This window comes from Leptonotus elevatus, chromosome 16 (assembly GCF_054856555.1).
Source record: "Leptonotus elevatus isolate MCC_2025b chromosome 16, RoL_Lele_1.0, whole genome shotgun sequence".
Lineage (NCBI taxonomy): Eukaryota > Metazoa > Chordata > Actinopteri > Syngnathiformes > Syngnathidae > Leptonotus > Leptonotus elevatus.
Window position 1 is genome coordinate 18,653,433 of NC_141254.1, and position 18,354 is coordinate 18,671,786.

The 18,354-nt window shown below is 43.8% G+C and overlaps 3 protein-coding genes across 3 annotated transcripts; 2 read left to right on the forward strand and 1 right to left on the reverse strand.

Annotated features, from left to right (window-relative positions):
• Window positions 1-351: 351 nt before the first annotated feature.
• On the reverse strand, window positions 352-7,735 carry nf2b (NF2, moesin-ezrin-radixin like (MERLIN) tumor suppressor b). Its single transcript, XM_086098735.1, has 17 exons — window positions 7,260-7,735; window positions 6,997-7,112; window positions 6,598-6,723; window positions 6,394-6,516; window positions 6,205-6,288; window positions 6,008-6,076; window positions 5,598-5,680; window positions 5,446-5,521; window positions 5,216-5,353; window positions 5,062-5,136; window positions 4,883-4,996; window positions 4,675-4,797; window positions 4,369-4,586; window positions 4,187-4,289; window positions 2,293-2,468; window positions 2,015-2,225; window positions 352-1,293 (listed from the first exon to the last, which is right to left on the reverse strand). The coding sequence occupies exons 2-17, from the start codon at window positions 7,084-7,086 to the stop codon at window positions 1,246-1,248; spliced, it is 1,857 nt and encodes a 618-aa protein (XP_085954861.1). The 5' UTR covers window positions 7,087-7,112; window positions 7,260-7,735; the 3' UTR covers window positions 352-1,245.
• Window positions 7,736-8,731: 996 nt separating this feature from the next.
• Window positions 8,732-10,934, forward strand: LOC147161157 (methyltransferase-like protein 27). The gene is made up of 6 exons (XM_086098950.1): window positions 8,732-8,854; window positions 9,069-9,204; window positions 10,050-10,178; window positions 10,279-10,414; window positions 10,502-10,594; window positions 10,666-10,934. Exons 2-6 carry the CDS (start codon window positions 9,082-9,084, stop codon window positions 10,899-10,901), a joined length of 717 nt encoding a protein of 238 aa, XP_085955076.1. The 5' UTR covers window positions 8,732-8,854; window positions 9,069-9,081; the 3' UTR covers window positions 10,902-10,934.
• Window positions 10,935-13,593: 2,659 nt separating this feature from the next.
• Window positions 13,594-17,649, forward strand: LOC147161158 (methyltransferase-like protein 27). The gene is made up of 5 exons (XM_086098736.1): window positions 13,594-13,818; window positions 16,468-16,596; window positions 16,676-16,811; window positions 17,156-17,248; window positions 17,322-17,649. The coding sequence occupies exons 1-5, from the start codon at window positions 13,690-13,692 to the stop codon at window positions 17,522-17,524; spliced, it is 690 nt and encodes a 229-aa protein (XP_085954862.1). The 5' UTR covers window positions 13,594-13,689; the 3' UTR covers window positions 17,525-17,649.
• Window positions 17,650-18,354: the final 705 nt, after the last annotated feature.

The following is an 18,354-nucleotide window of genomic DNA, read 5'->3' on the forward strand; positions in this document are numbered from 1 at the left end:
GTTGCCTTCTTTCTTTGGTTTGTTGGTTCATCGCTGGCGGGAGGACAAACAAAAAGCGCCGTCAAAAGCAGACGAGCGTCTGCTGGGCCTCCCGCCAGAAATCCAAATGAAATTTGAGCGTCTGCTCACGTCAAGAGACAGCAAAATGAAAAAAGAGCAACATCATTTGTGTCACAAACGTGTGACGTCACCAAACGCAAACTAAATAACGGCAGCTGTCACTCAAAGTGGAGAATAAGAACAAGACAGTCTTCAACATCAGAGATCTCAAGTCGGCGATAAAGAACTTATCTACTCACTGATGCCCTCTAGTGGCCGTACTGAAACTCATTTATTTTCCAGACACTTGAATTGCTTTTTGTTTTGTTTATTGGTTTGAAAGTCTGCTGAATGAGCTACATGCGCTACAGCCCAAATGATTCAGTTAAGCCCTTTCACACTGCTCTTAGCAGAGTGCGGCGTGTCATGGTTGAAGCCATTCATTGTGTATGTGGTGACGGGGCGGGACCGTGGAAATCCAACTGGATAATGTTCGATTTGGTCCGATATGGCTTGCTCAACTTCACAATGTTAATCGGACAGAAAAGTGAGGATTTGGAGGTACAAGGACACCGCCTGACGACAGCGATTTTGAAAAGATATCTAAATTCAATTCTTATGGCTTCTGTGGTGATTAAAAAAAATAAAAATAAAAAACACAGGAAAAGGGAAAATGAATGTGCAAATGGATTTTCTTGTTATGAAAGAGAAGAGGAGGCGGCAGGCAGCGCATTCTAACAAATTATATTGAAATGTTGCGTACAGTAGAAAATCACTGAAAACAAATTCAGTCATTCAAAACTTTGTGTCATCAGATAAAAACACAACAAAAGGCCGCGGTGGTGATGAAGTCAAAGAAATAAATATCAAGATTGAATGATGCAAAATAAAAGATGGTTGACGAGCGGTGTCGTGTAAACAAGAAAAAAAATGGCACCTGTCAATCAAATATGAGGACAAAGCCAAAAATCACCGGCGTGACTAGCTACACGGTGAGTCGAACCCAACTGAGCAGAAGCGCGGCAAGGAGGAGAAGAGTCGAAATGGAGGAGACTGAAATGCGTCAGCCGTTTGTATAAAATCCAATCAAATGCAACAAAAATGCACCTGGCAACAAAGATGAAGAAAATCCAAAAAGTCTTTTAGTGTTCCGAACGTTCGCGTGGCTCAGGCGAGGCGCGCCGGCCGTCTTCTTGCTCCTCTTCCTCAAACCTCCTCCAAGAAGGCCATCTGGGACATGTAGGCCGCGTTTCTCTAAAAAAAAACAAAAATGGAGGATGGCGTCAACAATTTTGAAGCCTGCAGCGAGCGAGGTGTTGGGGTCTGACGGCAGATGACATCATTGCTCTCGGCCCATTCGCCAGCTTCATCCATTCATTCAGTTTCCATTCCAGCTTGTCAGGAGGATTTATTGATTCGGATTTTTTTTTTCTATCATAAAAGTATCATCTGATCACCACTTGGAACTCTAAATGTCGCCGTCCTTTTTGTTTGAGGCATTTCCAATATGTTTCCATGTCATAAAAAAACGTTAAATAACATCCACCGGCATGATAATAATATCTATTGGCTCGATTTCTACGTTCGGGATGAGGCAAGCTGACAGGCTGGCAACGCTGGTTTCTGTCTGCAACCTGAAATTGTGGCAGGAAGCGTCTCGGTGTTTTGTTTTCTTTTCTTTCTTTTTACCCTTAGTGCCGTTTCCGTCTCTTCATTTTCCCAATCATCGTTGATGTCATTTCCGCAGCCAATCAGAATGGAGTATTCCCCAAGAGCATGTTAGAATACTGTGTGCTCTCACACAAACTTGCTAGCTGCGCTTTCCAAGCACCTTAAAAAACATACACACCTCAATCTATTGATTTTTCAGATATTCATCATTTTTTTGTTTTAGAAAATGGAGCTGCTGTTTTTGTTGAACTTTTCCAGACTTTGAAATGTATGAAATCGAATTACATTACGTTTGGACGCTTACATTGGCGTGAGGAATGTAAAGCGGTTCCGGGATGTACGCCCTGGCGTCGTGCAGCGGGTACATGGCAGCCGCCTGATGAGGAGGAAGGTGAGGATGATGAAGATGCTGCTGCTGCTGCTGCTGCTGCTCCTCCAGCTTCAGAGACTCAATCTCGGTCTTGAGCTCCTTCAACTGGTCCTGAAGATGTTTGCTCTTCTCCATGTACTCCAGCCTAGCACACGCACACGCACCGTCAAAAATGCAAGACGAAGACCAAGCGAGCGCCGTGTATGCGCGACCTCTCGCGCTCGATCTCCATGGAGAGCCGCTTCATGTCCGAGTCTTTGAAGTCCAGACGCGACGACGCGGCTCCGTAGGGCGAGTCGGCTTCCGGAGGTGCGGCGGGCGCCGCGGCGGGCGCCGCGGCGGGCGCGGGAACGGCAGGGGGGGGTGGAGCCGAATACGCCGCTATCAGCTGAACGGCAGACAAAACAAGCACGCTGATGCCGGATGTTCACCTTCATCCATGCCGAGGAAGAAGAAAAACATTTCTCCGCCGCGACCATAAATCATATTGTTGAGCTATAAATTGTTACACGTACGCCTCAGCATAACATTGCATCCTTGTTAGCATTAAAGAAAACAAAAAAGAAATAGAGCTCAACTTATAACAAAGAACTTAACTTTGTTTTTTAGTCTGTAACGGCAAAGATTTGAAGTTCATCAATTTGCTTGAAAGAAAAAGAGCACGTCTGCCACCTACTGTCTTGAATGTGCAATTACACTTTATTCTTGCTTTGGGTTTTGCACGATTTGGTTCCAGTCAGACTTTTTTTAATTATTCACAGAAAGTGAAATACCTTTCTATATAGTGCTTGTGACATTTTAGTTTGACCATCAGCAAGGTTCGATCCAATGGGGTACCGCAAGCTATACGCCACCGCACTTAATTAATATTCATGAGTCGAGCGAGGGGGTCAAATAGAGCCGGCCAGTCATGCTAAATGCATGTAAACAGTCTACTAGCGAGAGGTCTACTGCGCTAAATCTACTAATTCTGTCCGAGAATGATGTCGCTGGTTCCAAATTCACTGGCACAGACGTCGAAGAACATACGAATGGTCAACCGAAGAGACGGACGGCTTGAGTGTTCGATGGCTGACAAAGACGTGAAAAAGAGCCGACCTGATCCAGAGGTAACCGTTTTTTTCCCCCTTCTCGCTCTCAAAACATCATCCTCCGCAACGGACACTGACGTTCTCCACTTTTCAACAAGCTATCCTTCCTTTCCCACCACATGCCCCGTCTGTCATATCTGGTTGTCTTACGTCTTTGACAGTTGTTGGCGGCACATTTTCATCGTGTGTGAAGCGATCGTAATTCTACTCGGAAATTCTTGAACTTTCAATTATTATATAACTTCCCGCTTATAAACCAGTTGCCTGAATTCAGAAAAGGCCCTACAGATACATTTTCATACATGTCACAGCTGCACGAAAGGCAATTAAAAAAAATCAGGCGGTAAAAGCAAGACATGTCCGAACAACAGTGGAGACGCCATTTTCGTCCGGCAGTTGGGGTAGCGCCAAACGGCAAAAAATACAAATAAAGTAAAGACAATCGTTTACCTCTTCGGGACGAATGTCATCGTAGGAGCATGCATTGCGTGGCCCCCAACAAAATGTTGACTACATATGAAGGTGAAAGGCGCACTTTGCTGACGTTAAACTGCTCTTTTGGACGTCCGCACAAGTTGATCCACGCTCACATTTATCCCTCTGAAGTTTTGGCTTTGGGAAACGAATAAAGAATGCATCCTTCATATGTGGACGGTCGTAGAGTCGTTTCAGCAAGTTCCATAACAGCTGTGTTCACTCGGCATGGTTTTTCACGTTTGACCTCCTTCCGGTTCAAACTGCTGAAGTCACGTGACCTTGCGGTCTAAAAAAATAGCGGTACCCCATTGCACTCGACTGACGATGAATAAAGAAAAATAAAATAAAAATAATAATAAAAATAATAAAAAATAAAAAAATAAAAATAAAAAATAAAAATAAAATAATAATAAAAAAATAATAATAATAATAATAATAATAAAAATAAAAATAAAAAATAAAAAATAAAAAATAAAAAATAAAAAAGACGGGCGCCGCGACACTACTTTTAAGCTTGTGTGCAGCGTGCGTACCGTACCGGGTAGGTGGTCTTGGTGATCTCCAGCAGTTTCTGCTTGGCCCTCCTCTCGGCATCCTTGGCCTCGCTAAGGTCCTGCTTCAGGTGGTCAGCCTCCTTCAGTCTGCAAGCACATGCGGCGTGAGGAAGAGGAGGATGAGGAGGAAGGCGAGGACGCACAAGCACGGGGGGGGGGTCGGGACCTTCTTTCCGACTGCTCCACCAGCTTGACGGCCAGCTGCTCAGCCTCCCTCATCTTCTGCTCCATCAGCCTCTTTTCCTCTTTGGTCTTCATGGCGTTGACCTCTAACCTCTGGCGCTCCTGCTCGGCCTCGGCCGCCTTGTGAGCCAGCAGCTTGGCCTCCTCCTCGGCAATCTGAGCTTTCTCCGCCAGCAGGTCGGCCGTCTCCTCCGAGCGCAGCTGAAGCGTAAGAAACGCGTCAGTTTGCATCTTGCAATCAAGGAAAAAAATAATATATTTTTTTTTAAAAAAAGCTGGCGAAGCTCACCAGCGCCTCATTGGCCAGGCGCGCATCATCCTGCAGTTGGAAAAGCCTCCGTTCCATCTCCTCCTTGGCTCGCTCCGCCTCCTCCCGCATCTGCTTCTCCCGCGCCAGGATCTGCCGCTCCATCTGGAGGGAGAGCGAACGCCGCTTTTCCGTCAGCGCGCGCGGCGGCGCAGCGAACGTGGGCTGCCCGGCAGGTCGAGATTCTCACCTTCTTGCGGGCCTTCTCCTCCTTGGCCTGCGCTTTCATCTGCTGCACCTCGATGGAGTCCACCTTCCTCCTCCGCATGAAGAGGTCGTGGTTGCCGATGCACAGTTGCAGGATCTGAAGACGCGAGACCGCGTCACGCGCGCGTGGTCGCCGACGCTAATGCGAGCTTGTTGACTCACCAGCTTGTTGACGCGCAGCTGAGACGAGTAGAACTTGAAGACGTCCTTCTTCTTGTCCAGAGGCTTGATGGTGAACTGCATCGGGAAACGTCAGCGCCATCAGAAGAAGAAAAACAAGAGGAAGCGGCAGAAACTTGCTTTTGCCGTTGCTCGCCTCTTTCTCGCTGTAGGAGATGTTGCGAATGCCGCTCCAGGGGAAGGACTTGTTGGGGGTGAGCTTGCTGTTGGGGCTGTAGATGTGGAGACCCTGCGCGTCCACGCCCAGCAGCAAGTCCGTGTCGCGCTTGTTTTGCTGTCGCCGGGAAAAGGGGAAAGCATTCACGTCAGCGGCCAGGCGGGCGCAAGGACGGACGCGCCATCAAAATTGCAGCCGGAAGCACCCACGGTGATGTCGAAGTAGCTGACGCCGTACATCTCCAGGTCCTGAGCGATCTTCAGGTATTCCATCTCAGCTTCATCCCTGTGAGGGCCACATGATCGTCATCATTGACAAACTCGGGTACGACGAGCGCCCGCACTGGTTTGCCGGATGTTACCTGGCGATGCCGCGGTGCTCGGCGTACCAGGCTGTGATCTTCTCTTCCCACATGTCTGCTGTCATCTGGTACTGCATCAGCACCTGACAACCAAATGGCCAAAAAAATATTTCACCATGAAAACAAAAGAGTCCATTCAAGGTGGGAGTGAGACTTGATTAATCCCACGGCGGAAAAAATTGAAAAAAACAAGTACAAAATTGGAATTTGAATCATAGCAGCGCAAGATTTCTCAAAATAAAAATAATTCTTTACACAATAAAAACAATCCACTTCAGGAAAAAAAGTACAGATTGTGTGAGCTGTACTCCACTTTCTGTTGGCTTGCACACACAACCTTTAAAATGCAAGTTGAGCGCCCCTCGTTGCACATTAACATGGCAACGGTCCGATGTGGTCGTCTCACTTACTGTTTTGGGCAGAAGTTCATCCTGCGCCAGGAAGCCAGGCTTGTGGAAGTTGGGGTCATAGTCGCCGTACTAGAAGAAACATAGGAAGACAGCCAGAGAGTTGAGCGGGCCTTCAGGTTGGTGCGGCAGCTTTAGAGCGCCTCGTTGTCCCTGTTAGTTAACGAGGCCACGTGGCGCGGCGACTTTGCCGCCCTTACTTTGGCTTGGACGGCGTACGAGGCCAGAAGAACAGACGCTTCTGGAGAGCAGAAAATCTCTTCATCCAAGATCTGTTTTTTCACCTGAACCAAAGAAAAAAAAAGTAGGTAACCATAATTCAAACAAAAAAAAAACTCCAAATAATCTCACTTCAATTGAATTGAATTTTTGTTGTTGGAATAAATAACCTGTAAGAAGAAGAGGTGTTGTGTGATTTCTTGGACGAGTTCTTCTTCAACTTTCTCTGGGAAGAATTTGGCCAGGAAGTGAAATGTGATGGGCGAGTCTTTAGGAACCTCCTGATCCAGCACCTGAGGGGAGAAATTTCAAAATTCATTTCAAACTGAACAACAATAAATCGAGTTTTTTTTCCCCTACTTTTTTGCACTCACTCGTTTGTCAGGCTTGAGCCACGCGTACGTGTCTTTGACAGTGTAGCGCAGGCCAAAGAACCAGGTCTCCCTCAAGCCCACCGTGCGACAGACCAGGTCAAACAAGTCTTTGCCTTTCCACTTCACCTGAATGAAAAACGCACAACAAGGTTCGGAGATGACAACAAAGCTTGTGCGGGCTCCAGAAGAGAGACAATGTTTGACGTCGGCTTCATGAAAAGGAAGTTGCTTATTATAAATTGGAATGAAGAACAGCGTGACAGAATTGACCAGTGGCCAGTTAAAACGCTTTAGACTTTTCTACATTACAACGAGGCACTCTTTCTTATTTTAAACATGTAGACTGTATTTAGAAACGACCTTAATTGACTTGAGTGAACGCGTGACGTTGTACAGTACCTCACAACTGAACTCCATCTCAGCATCCATTGTGGTAACTTTGACTTTGAAGGTCTTCGGTTGTTTCTTTTTTAAGCCTAAAATGGACATTTTGTAGCGTTGCTTGTCAGGCAAATCTGCGGGGAAGAAGCAAAGACCATTTTCAGCATCTTCACGCCTCAACAACACAAAACAAAAGACTTTCTTCGTCAAAAAGTTCCGTAAAATACAAATGATCATACACAACTATGACAAACCCCTTAAATATAGACAAGGATGATTACCAGGGAGAAATGTGCAATGTTTCTGGCAGTCAACCAAGTTTAAGAAGACTTTGTTGTTGTTGTTGTTTGACGGCTTGATGCTAAGCTACCTTGCTCCAACGCCAGCTTTAACTACAGCGCGAAAACACACCAAAAGCGACTCAAACAAGTCCGCAACTTTTCGCAAGACTCCATGACTAAAGACAAACAGAAGCAACTCCTCGTCTGCTAGAATTGTTTTTTTTTTAACTTCAAAACAGCTGCCGAAAAAGTGTGTTAGCTGCTTGTTAGCGCGTGGCTAAAGTTGAGAACAAGCTACAAGCTTGTTTGCACTCAGAGAGAAAGCGCCTCCTACAGACGGCAGCGTCAATGCAGGCAACTTCGATAAAAAATATATATATATTTTAAAAACACAATAGGAGAGAACGTCGATGTAGAATCTATGCCGTCTCAAGGGAAAAAAAGGAAAAAAAAGATGCTGTCTCAACGGCCAACCCGTTTAAGATACGCGTTAATGAGCCGTTGAAAAGATACGTCAGCGCGTCCGCCATATTGAATGTGTCAGATCTTCTGTAAGTAACCAGTGCAAAAAAATGATGCCTCTCATTTTATCCATTCACAGACAGACAGACACAGACACACACGCACACACACACACGCACATATACACACACACTTTATTGTGGTCTTTCCATAGAACCACGGCCATGGCTCAGGGTGCAGAGACGGTCGTTTAGTGATCAGAATGTCGGCTGTTCGATACCCACTTAAGTAATTTGTAAATTGTAAAGTGTCTTTGAGTGTCTAATAAAGTGCTATATAAATCCAATTTATTATTATAATTATTGTAACGAAATACCATTCTGCAGCTGGTCTTAAGCTCGAGAGTATGTTATGTCGCTGAATACAACAAAACTGTTTTTCTGGGATCAAGTCACAAACTGGCATCTTTCCAGTAGTTGTCATTACTGGAAAGATGCAAGTTCGTGTGGGGCTAAACTTGTTTGATGAATGCATAGAGTGAGGCCTATAGGTAGGTGCCTTAGAAAGAAAAAGTCGCACAGAAGCTGATCAAATTTGTCAAAGCAACATACCACGAGGCAAAAAACAAAAAATACTTTTGTAGCTGTACCCTCAAATGGACAAGAAGTGAGATAGGAGTATTTGAATGTCCAATTTTGGCCCATTTTTGCACATTTACAGTGGTCATACTTTTGCCCCCTTGTCCTACACAGTTAACCCGATTGACTTCAAACTTGGGCTGCACCATCTCAACAGCTGGGACATCAAGGGAACAAAAATCTTGAGTTTTCAAAATACTATATGTTGGGGAGCTTTTCCTCCATGTGGCTCCTGAGCTAACGTGAGTTTGACATTCCTGAAATTCTGTTTGTGGGCGTGGTGGAAGTCAAATCATCCTCTTTTTTTTTTTTTTTGCTTTCATAAGCTCACACGTGGTCTCCTGAGTGGAAAGTGATCCTACATAAGTCAAATCTAGTTTCAACTTGTACTAGTCTACAGTGCAGCTGCTGGCTGGACTGTACTGATGACACTGGAATTTTGACTCAAGCTTTGACTCGCCAGGGTCAACAACAAAAGCTTTTTATTACCACTTGGTAAGAGCAAATGCACTTGCAAATGCAGTATGTTGTTGCTTTTTGTACTTTTCGTGTTGCGTCTGCTGCAACGTGTCTTATATGGAATTAATTGGAAGGGCTCAAAAGAATGTTGGCTTCGCATTTTTATTACCTGTCTTCAAGTCAGCGGTAATTCCATTTTTCAATTTTTCTCATGTTGTGTCCTTGCTTTTCTTTTTCGTCTGCTTGACAGGCACGCACGGAGCATGTCGGTGGCGTACACTCGCACCTTTGAAATGGCCAAAGACACTATGCGCACCCTGCGCAACAACCTCCCGATGGCGGACAAGATCCACTTCTACAACAGATGGGCCAAAACCTACGAGCAGGTTATGGACAGAACCGCATGAACGCATCACGCAGGCTACATCATCTGCATCAATAATTCTGGCATCATCTGCCAAAAACTGCACAAGACCAAATCAGCAATCAGGAAAATAATGGTGGGAGGGGAGCAGAGTGAAAAGCGACCCCTTTCGTCAAGAAGATGATGAAATGATGATGATGATGATGTCACACTGCAAAAAGGACAGTAGAAAATAATTTTTTTTGTAAATGTATATATTGTAAAATAAGAAAATTATTACTTCTAACAAGCAAAATAATCAGTGAACAGAACAAGAACATTTTACTTAAATTTACCTATAAGATTTTGAAAAATTAGAAAATAAAACTAGGCCCATACTAACCACAGCAGTCTTAAAAAAAAAAAGTATTCTTAGACTAAAAACAAGCAATATTGACTTTTTCAAGCTGTAATATATAAAACTATTTTCTTAAAACCCACAACCTCCCAGTCTGAGGATAGACACTCGACCACTAGACCGCTGAGCTGGTAGTATAACTCGCTTAGTAAATACAACAAAAGAACCAGAACTGATGATTCCATTCCAACTTTAAAATGTGTAAAATGTTTGTTTTAACCCTCACAGTACTTAAAAGAACACTTACTGCTTAATCAAATAAGATATTTAAAAATAAGCAGATTGACCTTGTCTGGCAATTTTATTTTAAGTAAAAATAACTTGTCAAAGCAAAATAAGAAAATTAAGGTTACATAAGATTTCAGTTTTTGCAGTGCACGAATGTCAAAAAAACAGTTGACTAATTTCTTTTTATTTTTTTTATTTTTTTTTATAATTATAATTTCTTGTTTGTGACATCCACTCAACAGGATCTTGCACTTCTTGACTACCGTGCGCCCAGTTTAGTGGCGGGCCAAGTCTCCGCCCACTTCAGCGGCGAGCGCCGAGCAGCGGCAGTGTTGGACGTGGCCTGCGGCACGGGCCTGGCGGCCAAGATGGTGGGCACGTGATTTAACGTGAAGAGATCCATCACAATGATGCTCACTTGTTTGTTTGCAAAGTCCAAGTTGTGATTAATTAGCACTGCGTGTGGCGCAGATGAAACGGGAAGGATTCGAGCGCTTCGTGGGTGTTGACTGCAGCGAGGGGATGCTGCAACATGCCCGACAAAGCGGCTTATATCAGGACCTTAAAATGGCTGTGGTGGGAGACCAGCCGCTTCCTGTCCCGCCAGGTAAAGAAATGAGATTGCAAAGGTCAAAAGGTCAAGCCATGTGAAGTTCTTGTGAAGGCATTCACCTGTGATTGTCTCCCCCTGCAGGTGACTTTGATGTAGTGATAATTACTGGCGCTCTGAGCGTAAGTCACATTCCGGCGAAGGTGATCCGGGAGCTGTGCCAGGCCGCCAAGCAGGGTGAGGACGCTTTGGACTCCATCGACGCTTTGGACGCTTTGCGTGACTCAATCTGACTTATGAGCACACAGGAGGCCTCATCTGCATGACCACCCGGGGTAACCGTGACAACGACGGCTACAAGGCGGCCCTGGAGGGCGAGATGAAGCAAATGGAGGAGGCGGGACTGTGGCGTCGCGTGGAAGTCACCGACGTGAGCGAGTTGCAGCGAGAGGTGTCTGACGACGAGGATGGTTACACCCCTGGTTGCGTGTATCTCTTTCAAAGGCTACCACATATCTGCACGCGTGTATCTTTGCGAACGTGATGCAGTGCATGAATAAACGGCATCCTACTGAAATCAATTTGTCCGGCGTTTTTCTGCACCCGCTTGACTGACAAACACTTGACTGACTCAGCAATGTTGCTCGTTACTTACAAGAGAGAAGATGATCTTGGACGGATCCTTGGAGTTGTGCGGTTCGAGCCTGTTTCAAACGCTCCACAAAATAGTCCCCAAGAAACCTGCAATATCGGTACTGAATGACTACAGGCATGTCGCTCTGACATCTGTGGTCATGAAGTCCTTTGAATGCCTCTGCTGGACCCTCTGCAGTTTATCTATTGAGCAAATAAGGTTGGTGGATCATGAAGTAGGGAGGCTTGGGGGACACATCATCAACGCAGACCAGGGGCCCCAAGGATGCATCACTCTCTGTTGTTCCTACTATCCATCCATCCATCTATCTATCTATCTATCTATCATTGTTTACTAAATATTGTTTTACAACATTATTTATACTATATATTTGTCCAATGACAAACTCATTTCACATCAATTCAGTCCACTTGTGCGACCAGTAATAACTACAAACTGCTGAAGTCAATCAAGTCATGATCATTTTATTACAGACTTTCTCCATAAGTTTGGCACATTTCTTGAAACTGAAAGGACATTTTCAAAATTGCAAACTCATTTGGCCAAACAGGCTTACATTTGTGTACGACCTATCAAATCATTAGCAAAAGCACATATTTATCCCAAAACTGGTTACGCGTGCTTCACCCCAAGTTCCTTTCCCAAATAAAGAGTTGGTACTGTCACAACTGCAAAGATCCTTCTCAATTGTCGGCATGCACTTAGTGCTTTAGCCCAAAATAACTTGGATGATTTTGCACGACACCATGGATCATCTGCAAAAGCTCCTATCTCTCCCCAAAACAGCGTAACTATGTGTCAAAATCAAATTTCTAAGTCATACAAGTAGCCAATGCCCCCACAATGCGTCATTCCTTTGGGATTGTGTGAGCATTGCAAGTCAAAAGGATGAGATGTTTTCTTACAACAGCAGAGGTGCCGCTAACAAAATACAATTATATATAAAGCTGAGAGGAAAGAAGGATTTTACACAACTGTTGCCAACCACACTCACATATTCTGGTCATGTTCCAAATTGGACATATTCTGGAAAGATGTTTTTGATGCTCTTAAATTTGTTTTTTAAGCAGAATATGATTCCACAAAACCCTGTAACAACATTATTAGGAGATATGCAAAACATCTCTTGAACATACTGATCACGGCAGCATTGAAATGTGTGACTATCAGGTGGTTGAAGCCAGACCCCCCCCCCCCCCCACACACACACATATAATGTATGGATTCAGACATTTATCAGATGGAGCAATTTACTTATTCGTTGAGGCTCCAAAAAACTATTTACCAAACGTTGGAAGCCTGTCATGCCTTTACGAATACAATGAATAAGTAAGCTTTGTCAGCTGACGTGTAACATGTTACATATTGGATTGTAAACAAGAGCACAACAGGGACTTTGGACTGGCACTGAGCATTCAGAGTGGACTTAACCCTCTATTTGTATGGTTGTAATGGAACTGCCAATATTTTCCATTTTTCTTTATTTGGTCATTGTATAAAGATATGAAAACTATGCATGACTGTACGATGTACCTGTAAGCAAAAGGAAATGGTTGGTGTTAATAATAATATGTTGTTGTTAAATGTTAAAGGCAAATAAAAATTAAATAAAGAAAAAAGAAATGCCCCTTTTGGAGTAAATTTATTGCTGAAAAGATTGATTGATTGATTTTGGAAGGATGTACTGTTTGGTCTCTATGACTTTAAAAGAAATAAGTAAACTTTTAATATTAATCTTATCGTTTTTATGGCTAAATTTTATATCCGTAAGTGTAAATTCATACATAGGAAAACTTTTTTCATTACTTGAAACGACAAGCAGTACATCAATTCCATAAAGTTTTCTCGTAACCAAAAGGCTATCAATACCTACAATATATGGAAATTGATTCACAGAAGTCACTTTGCGTGTCTCTTAAAGGTATAACCAATTTATTAATTATTTAATTATAATTTATTGGGCGCCAGTGCGCCACATAAACATTTCAGCTTTTTTTTCTAAACTTATCCCCCCTGGTGTTGTTTTATTTGTGTTTTTGTTATGTATAATCAACAAATTGATTCAGTCATTGGTTTGTGTCATTGTTGATGGGAATGGCTATTGTTGTATGTTATGCAATTTATTTAAAAATAAGCCTGAGCTAACAGACAGTGGACTGAACCAATGAGCAAAGAGCGGACGTGTGGTCAGAAAAGCGACTCGTTAAAGTATTTTATTTATTTATTTATTTATTGCGGAGTAAAAATCCAACATGATTGAGCTGAAGAAAGACAGTAGTGAAAGACGTCACTCACTCACAGAAACACGCACACATACAAACATGGTCTCCCGGGAAGCGATTCCACGCCAACCTGCATCGTAGTCAAGTGACGGTACCACTCCGCCACCTGGAGCCCACGTCTTTGTTCAATGTCTTTGTTCAATGACGTTGCTCAATGTCTTTGTTCAATGTCTTTGTTAAGGGAAAAACTTGATGGCCTAAGAGTGACGTTGCTCACAAAGACGACGTCATGCAAATAGACGAATTTGATTGGGTGGTTCGTCCTGTTTTCGAACGGACCCGAATCCTTGTCTGCGGCCCCCTGTCCAGAAAGTGGGTGTGGCTTGCCAGGCTATTTCTTGAGTCACGCGCCTTTAAGTTGATTTCTGCCTGACAGCAGCGAGCGAACGTGCACTATGTCGTCCGAGAACCCGCGCACGTTTGAAACGGTCAAAGACGTCATACTGTCCGTGCACAAAGCCAGCCCCGCGGAGGACCGTCACCAGATCCACTTCTACAACAGATGGGCCCAAACCTACGAGCAGGTCGTCAACGCAATCACACATGCTCACAGCACGCATACGTGACCTCATCTGCTCAGATGATTGCATCCTCTCAAATTGCACATGATCGCTAATCAGTAATTAATTGTAATCACTGCACAAGCGCCATAGTTCAGTACGTGGCCGCTAGTCAATAGAGGGCGCTAGAGCGCCGCCCAACTACCACAGCTTCCACCACATTACTTGAAGGTGAAAACTAAATACAAATATTTAGAATAAAATAAAAACAAGCAAAGTATATGCACAGCCGTTCCATGACATATGATGTTTAATCTGTTCTCGGACCACGCTTGTATCTCTAAACTATCTCAAATCATTTTTTACCCATTGAAATGATTAGGAATGCATTTAATCAATTTCAACTCCACAAAAAACACCCCAAATAAATAAATAATGTGCTTCCTTTTTCATTTGAAAAAAGTGCACCCATAATTGTTGCGTTGTATAAAAACAGCCAGTAAAAAATAACTTGCTCTACACATAATCTGCCAACACGAAAAACAACAACACTACTGTACCTAATGTATTGTCCTTCTTTGTTCACACAAACACTACGGTGGCCCTGAAGTGCAAAACGCAAAAACAAAAAAGTGAACACGACTGCAAACCAAAAAATACAAACCAAATAAAAACCACAACAAATGAAACAAAACACCGAAAAGGTAATCATAAAAGGGTAAGCACGCAAACACAAATCCCTGAAATACATTAACAAATGATGAAACACAACATTTCGCTAACGGAAGTGGTGTTTACGTGAGGGGAGGGCAGGGGGGATCCGAGGAATGTGATTGGACAAAAGTACCGCCTACTAACAGCAAAGTTTACATGTGCTTAAAATATTTAGTAATAATAGCTTTTATAGTTTTATAGTAGCGTTAGCCGTTTAAATTAAAGAGATAGTTGGAGAAAACGAACATGGCAGATGTATTAGAAATCCTTAATGGCTTTTATAGGGCGGCTGGACAGCGGAAGTCCAGCGTAGTAGTAAATCATACAGCTTCCCGAGCAATGTTCATTTTGCGAGTGGGTTCGAGCCTCGCTTTTGGCTAACCAAATGTTCTCTTTTTATTTAGCTTGCCCACAAATTTTAAAACAACTCTTAGTTGTACAAATATTTTTTGGGACAAATTTTAGATAAAAATAAAAAGAAATCATAGTGCCAGCAAGGACTTTCCCAAAAACGAGGCTCGAACCCACTAGCATAAAATAATAATAATAATAAACACTGGACGCTTTCATTCAGTCTATAAATGCCTGTGCTTGCTGTTAGTAGAGTCACTGTCGTCCAATCACATTCTTCGGATCCCCCCCTCACGTAAACACCACTTCCGTTAGCAAAATGTTTTTAATGTGTTTGTGGGTTTTTTGTTTGTGTTTGATGTTGTTTTCATTTGTGTTTTTGATCAGTATTTTGTTGTTGGTTTTCATTTGTTTTGTTTTACATTTTGTTTGTTTTGTATTTTAAGATTAGGTTTTGTTGTTTAGGTTCACACCTTTTTGTTTTGTTGTTTAGGTTCACACCTTTTTGTTTTGTGTTTCATCGTTTTGTGCTTTTTATTTGTTTTGCAGATGTGTTCACTTTATGTTTATTGCGTTCCGGCCACTGATGGCCACGTTCCAACACTCGCACCCCACCACCGTACAAACACCAGTACATACCTGCACTCCGAGGCTGGAAAGCGAACCCACGCCAAACATGGTGTCCCAGGTGGGGAAGGCAAACCCACGCCAACCTGCATCATAGGCAAGTGACGGTACCACTCCGCCACCTGGACCCCGTAAGCAAACGGCGTATAGTCTCTATGCACTAATAGCCGTGACGTATATCCGGGAAAATCTCCTAACGCCTTTTCCGGTAATGCCATCGCCGTTTGTTTACCTTCAGAGAAACTCGAAACTGTGTGGACTTCAGAAGTCCCGGGAGAGGAGCTACAATACATAATTTAAAAAAACATTTTTTTTAATGTAATAAGCAAAATAGCTTTAGTAGCTACTCAAACGGCTTGTGCTTACGTGTAATAATAATTTTAAGCAATGACATCATTACCAGAGCTCAAGCCATTAAAATTACGTCTATGGGTGGTCTAGTAGTTTATTTATTTTTTCCTTCTTTCCAAGAAAAAAAAAAGTAGTTTTAAAATTCTGATAGACATAGTGTTAAAGCAAGGAGCGATTCCTGTTCTTTTTCAGTGAGTTAAAGATTTAGACACGTCGCAAACAGGAAACGGAAACAAAGCTGATGTGTGAAACCAGGAAGTCCCGCCTCTTCCGTGGCTTATACCCCATTGCGTTTGCCTGTGACTACTGACTAGCATATGCATACAAACCAGGCAGATAATTATGGTAGTCAAACAACATTTTACCCACATTTTAAAATCAAAATAATCCTCACTAATCAAATTAAAACGACCCAAAATCCAATGCTTTTCAATGAGCACAGACTGAGAGCTTCCTTTCACCGAGCTGGCCGCCATTTTGACTTGTGGCCGGCTGTTGTGACGTTTACTGCTTGCCGCTAGTTTCGTTTTTAGCCAAATGAGAAAGGGGAAAAAAAGGCATTCATATATCAATAAGAGACATTTATACTACACAATTACGTTCAAACAGTTGCTGGTTTCCATTCAATAGGATGTTGCACTTCTTGAGTACCGCGCACCGAGTCAGGCAGCGGCCCGAATCTCCGCCCACTTCAGTGGCGAGCGCCAAGCAGCGAAGGTGTTGGACGTGGCCTGTGGCACGGGCATGGCGGCCAAGATGGTGGGCGCCGGCATTTGCGTGAAGAAATCCGTCTACTTCAAGTCCCAAGTTGTGATAAATTAGCACGCGTGTGGCGCAGATGAAGCGGGAGGGATTCCAGCGCTTTGTGGGTGTCGACAGCAGCGAGGGGATGCTGAATCGTGCCCGACAGAGCGACATGTACCAGGAACTCAAGTTGGCCATCCTGGGGGACCAACCGTTTCCTGTCCCGCCAGGTAAAGAAACCAGCGATCCATCTATAGTAGGAAAGCGTTGGCTTACGTTTACATATTAGTCGATTGTCCACCACTCGGTCATTCCAACTCTCACCGGACCAATTTCTGACACAGAAACTACCCTCACATTCACATCGGTGAAGCCCAACGAACAATTCTTCATTCCTAGGGAAATGTCGGGACTTGAAAAGTAGTCACCCGTCAACTGGTGACAATGTGACGTTATGTAAGAAGCGGACTATACGCGCTTGTATACTTTGAAGTACCCTCATGATAAAAAGGTGGTGACGACTAGAATAAGTGTCCTTGCGAAGACTTTCACCTGTGATTGTCTCGCCCTGCAGGTGACTTTGATGTAGTGATAATTACTGGCGCCCTGAGCGAAAGTCACCTTCCGGCGAAGGTGATCCGGGAGCTGTGCCAGGCCGCCAAGCAGGGTGAGGACGCTTTGGACTCTTATCGACACTTTGGTCGCTTTGCGTGACTCAATCTGACCTTATGAGCACACAGGAGGCCTCATCTGCATGACCACGCGGGCTAACCGTGACAACGTCGGCTACAAGGCGGCGTTGGAGGCCGAGATGAAGCAGATGGAGGAGGAGGGACTGTGGCGGCGCGTGGAAGTCACCGACGTGAGCGAGTGGGAGCGAGGGGTGACCGACTTCGATAAGGAATACATCCCCGGATGTGTTTATATCTTTCAAAGGCTCTAACGCATACGACACTCCACTGCGCTGCTACATACGAGACAAAGCTACAGCTTTCGCCGTTTTGTACTCTAGCATGGTACGTGTCTGTATTATGTCGTAGGACACATTACATGAATAAATATAACTTCTACAAATTCAAGTTGTCCCGATACCTGCTTGGCCGACAGATTGGAATGACACATGAACTTTTAAAAGAGTGTTTTTGTGTCCTGTACGTTGACAAGAAGAAAGCTTGTCGCAGTAGAAGTGTGCTAGCTCGGTCTGGTGATCAGTGCTTGAATCTACATGACTGATTCCAAACTAGGCTACCATGCGAAATGATCCCATTTCAAGCTGACAATTATTTATTAATAAGGTGGTGAAAAATATTAGCAACACGTCAAGACGATAACAGTCCCAAAACTAAAAGCACATGGTGTGCTAGTGGTGAGCTTGTCTGCCTAACAGTTCGAAGGTCCTGCGTTTGAATCTCTGCTCCGGCCTTCCTGTGTGGAGTTAGCATGTTAGCATTTTGTCCCCCCCCCCTGCTTAAGTGGCTCCTTTCAAACTGGCAATACCCAATTTTTCATATGTGCCCCGTGATTGGCTGGCAACTGGTCCAAGTCCGCCACTACAGGATTCAGATCTGGAAAAAAAAAAATAGATGGCAAAGCTGACGAGTGAAACCATTTTGACGGCCGCAAACACGGAAGAGCAATAGTGACGGGATTACTATTGTGCGGAAAGAAGTGACGATACTCATAATGTGCCGGTGACTGAAATCAAAAGCAAAGGATGTCAAGTGAAACCATTTTAGCGTCCACAAAGACAGCAGCAAACTTTCTGTTGAACCA

Coding starts and splice junctions, on each gene's coding strand:
- LOC147161158 (XM_086098736.1), top strand. CDS start 13,690: ATGTCGTCCGAGAACCCGCGCACGTTTGAAACGGTCAAAGACGTCATA. Junction 13,819..16,467: donor GGGCCCAAACCTACGAGCAG/GTCGTCAACGCA, acceptor TCCATTCAATAG/GATGTTGCACTTCTTGAGTA. Junction 16,597..16,675: donor CGGGCATGGCGGCCAAGATG/GTGGGCGCCGGC, acceptor CGTGTGGCGCAG/ATGAAGCGGGAGGGATTCCA.
- LOC147161157 (XM_086098950.1), top strand. CDS start 9,082: ATGTCGGTGGCGTACACTCGCACCTTTGAAATGGCCAAAGACACTATG. Junction 9,205..10,049: donor GGGCCAAAACCTACGAGCAG/GTTATGGACAGA, acceptor TCCACTCAACAG/GATCTTGCACTTCTTGACTA. Junction 10,179..10,278: donor CGGGCCTGGCGGCCAAGATG/GTGGGCACGTGA, acceptor CGTGTGGCGCAG/ATGAAACGGGAAGGATTCGA.
- nf2b (XM_086098735.1), bottom strand. CDS start 7,086: ATGTCCATTTTAGGCTTAAAAAAGAAACAACCGAAGACCTTCAAAGTC. Junction 6,289..6,393: donor AACACCTCTTCTTCTTACAG/GTTATTTATTCC, acceptor TCTTTGGTTCAG/GTGAAAAAACAGATCTTGGA. Junction 5,522..5,597: donor GAGCACCGCGGCATCGCCAG/GTAACATCCGGC, acceptor TGGCCCTCACAG/GGATGAAGCTGAGATGGAAT.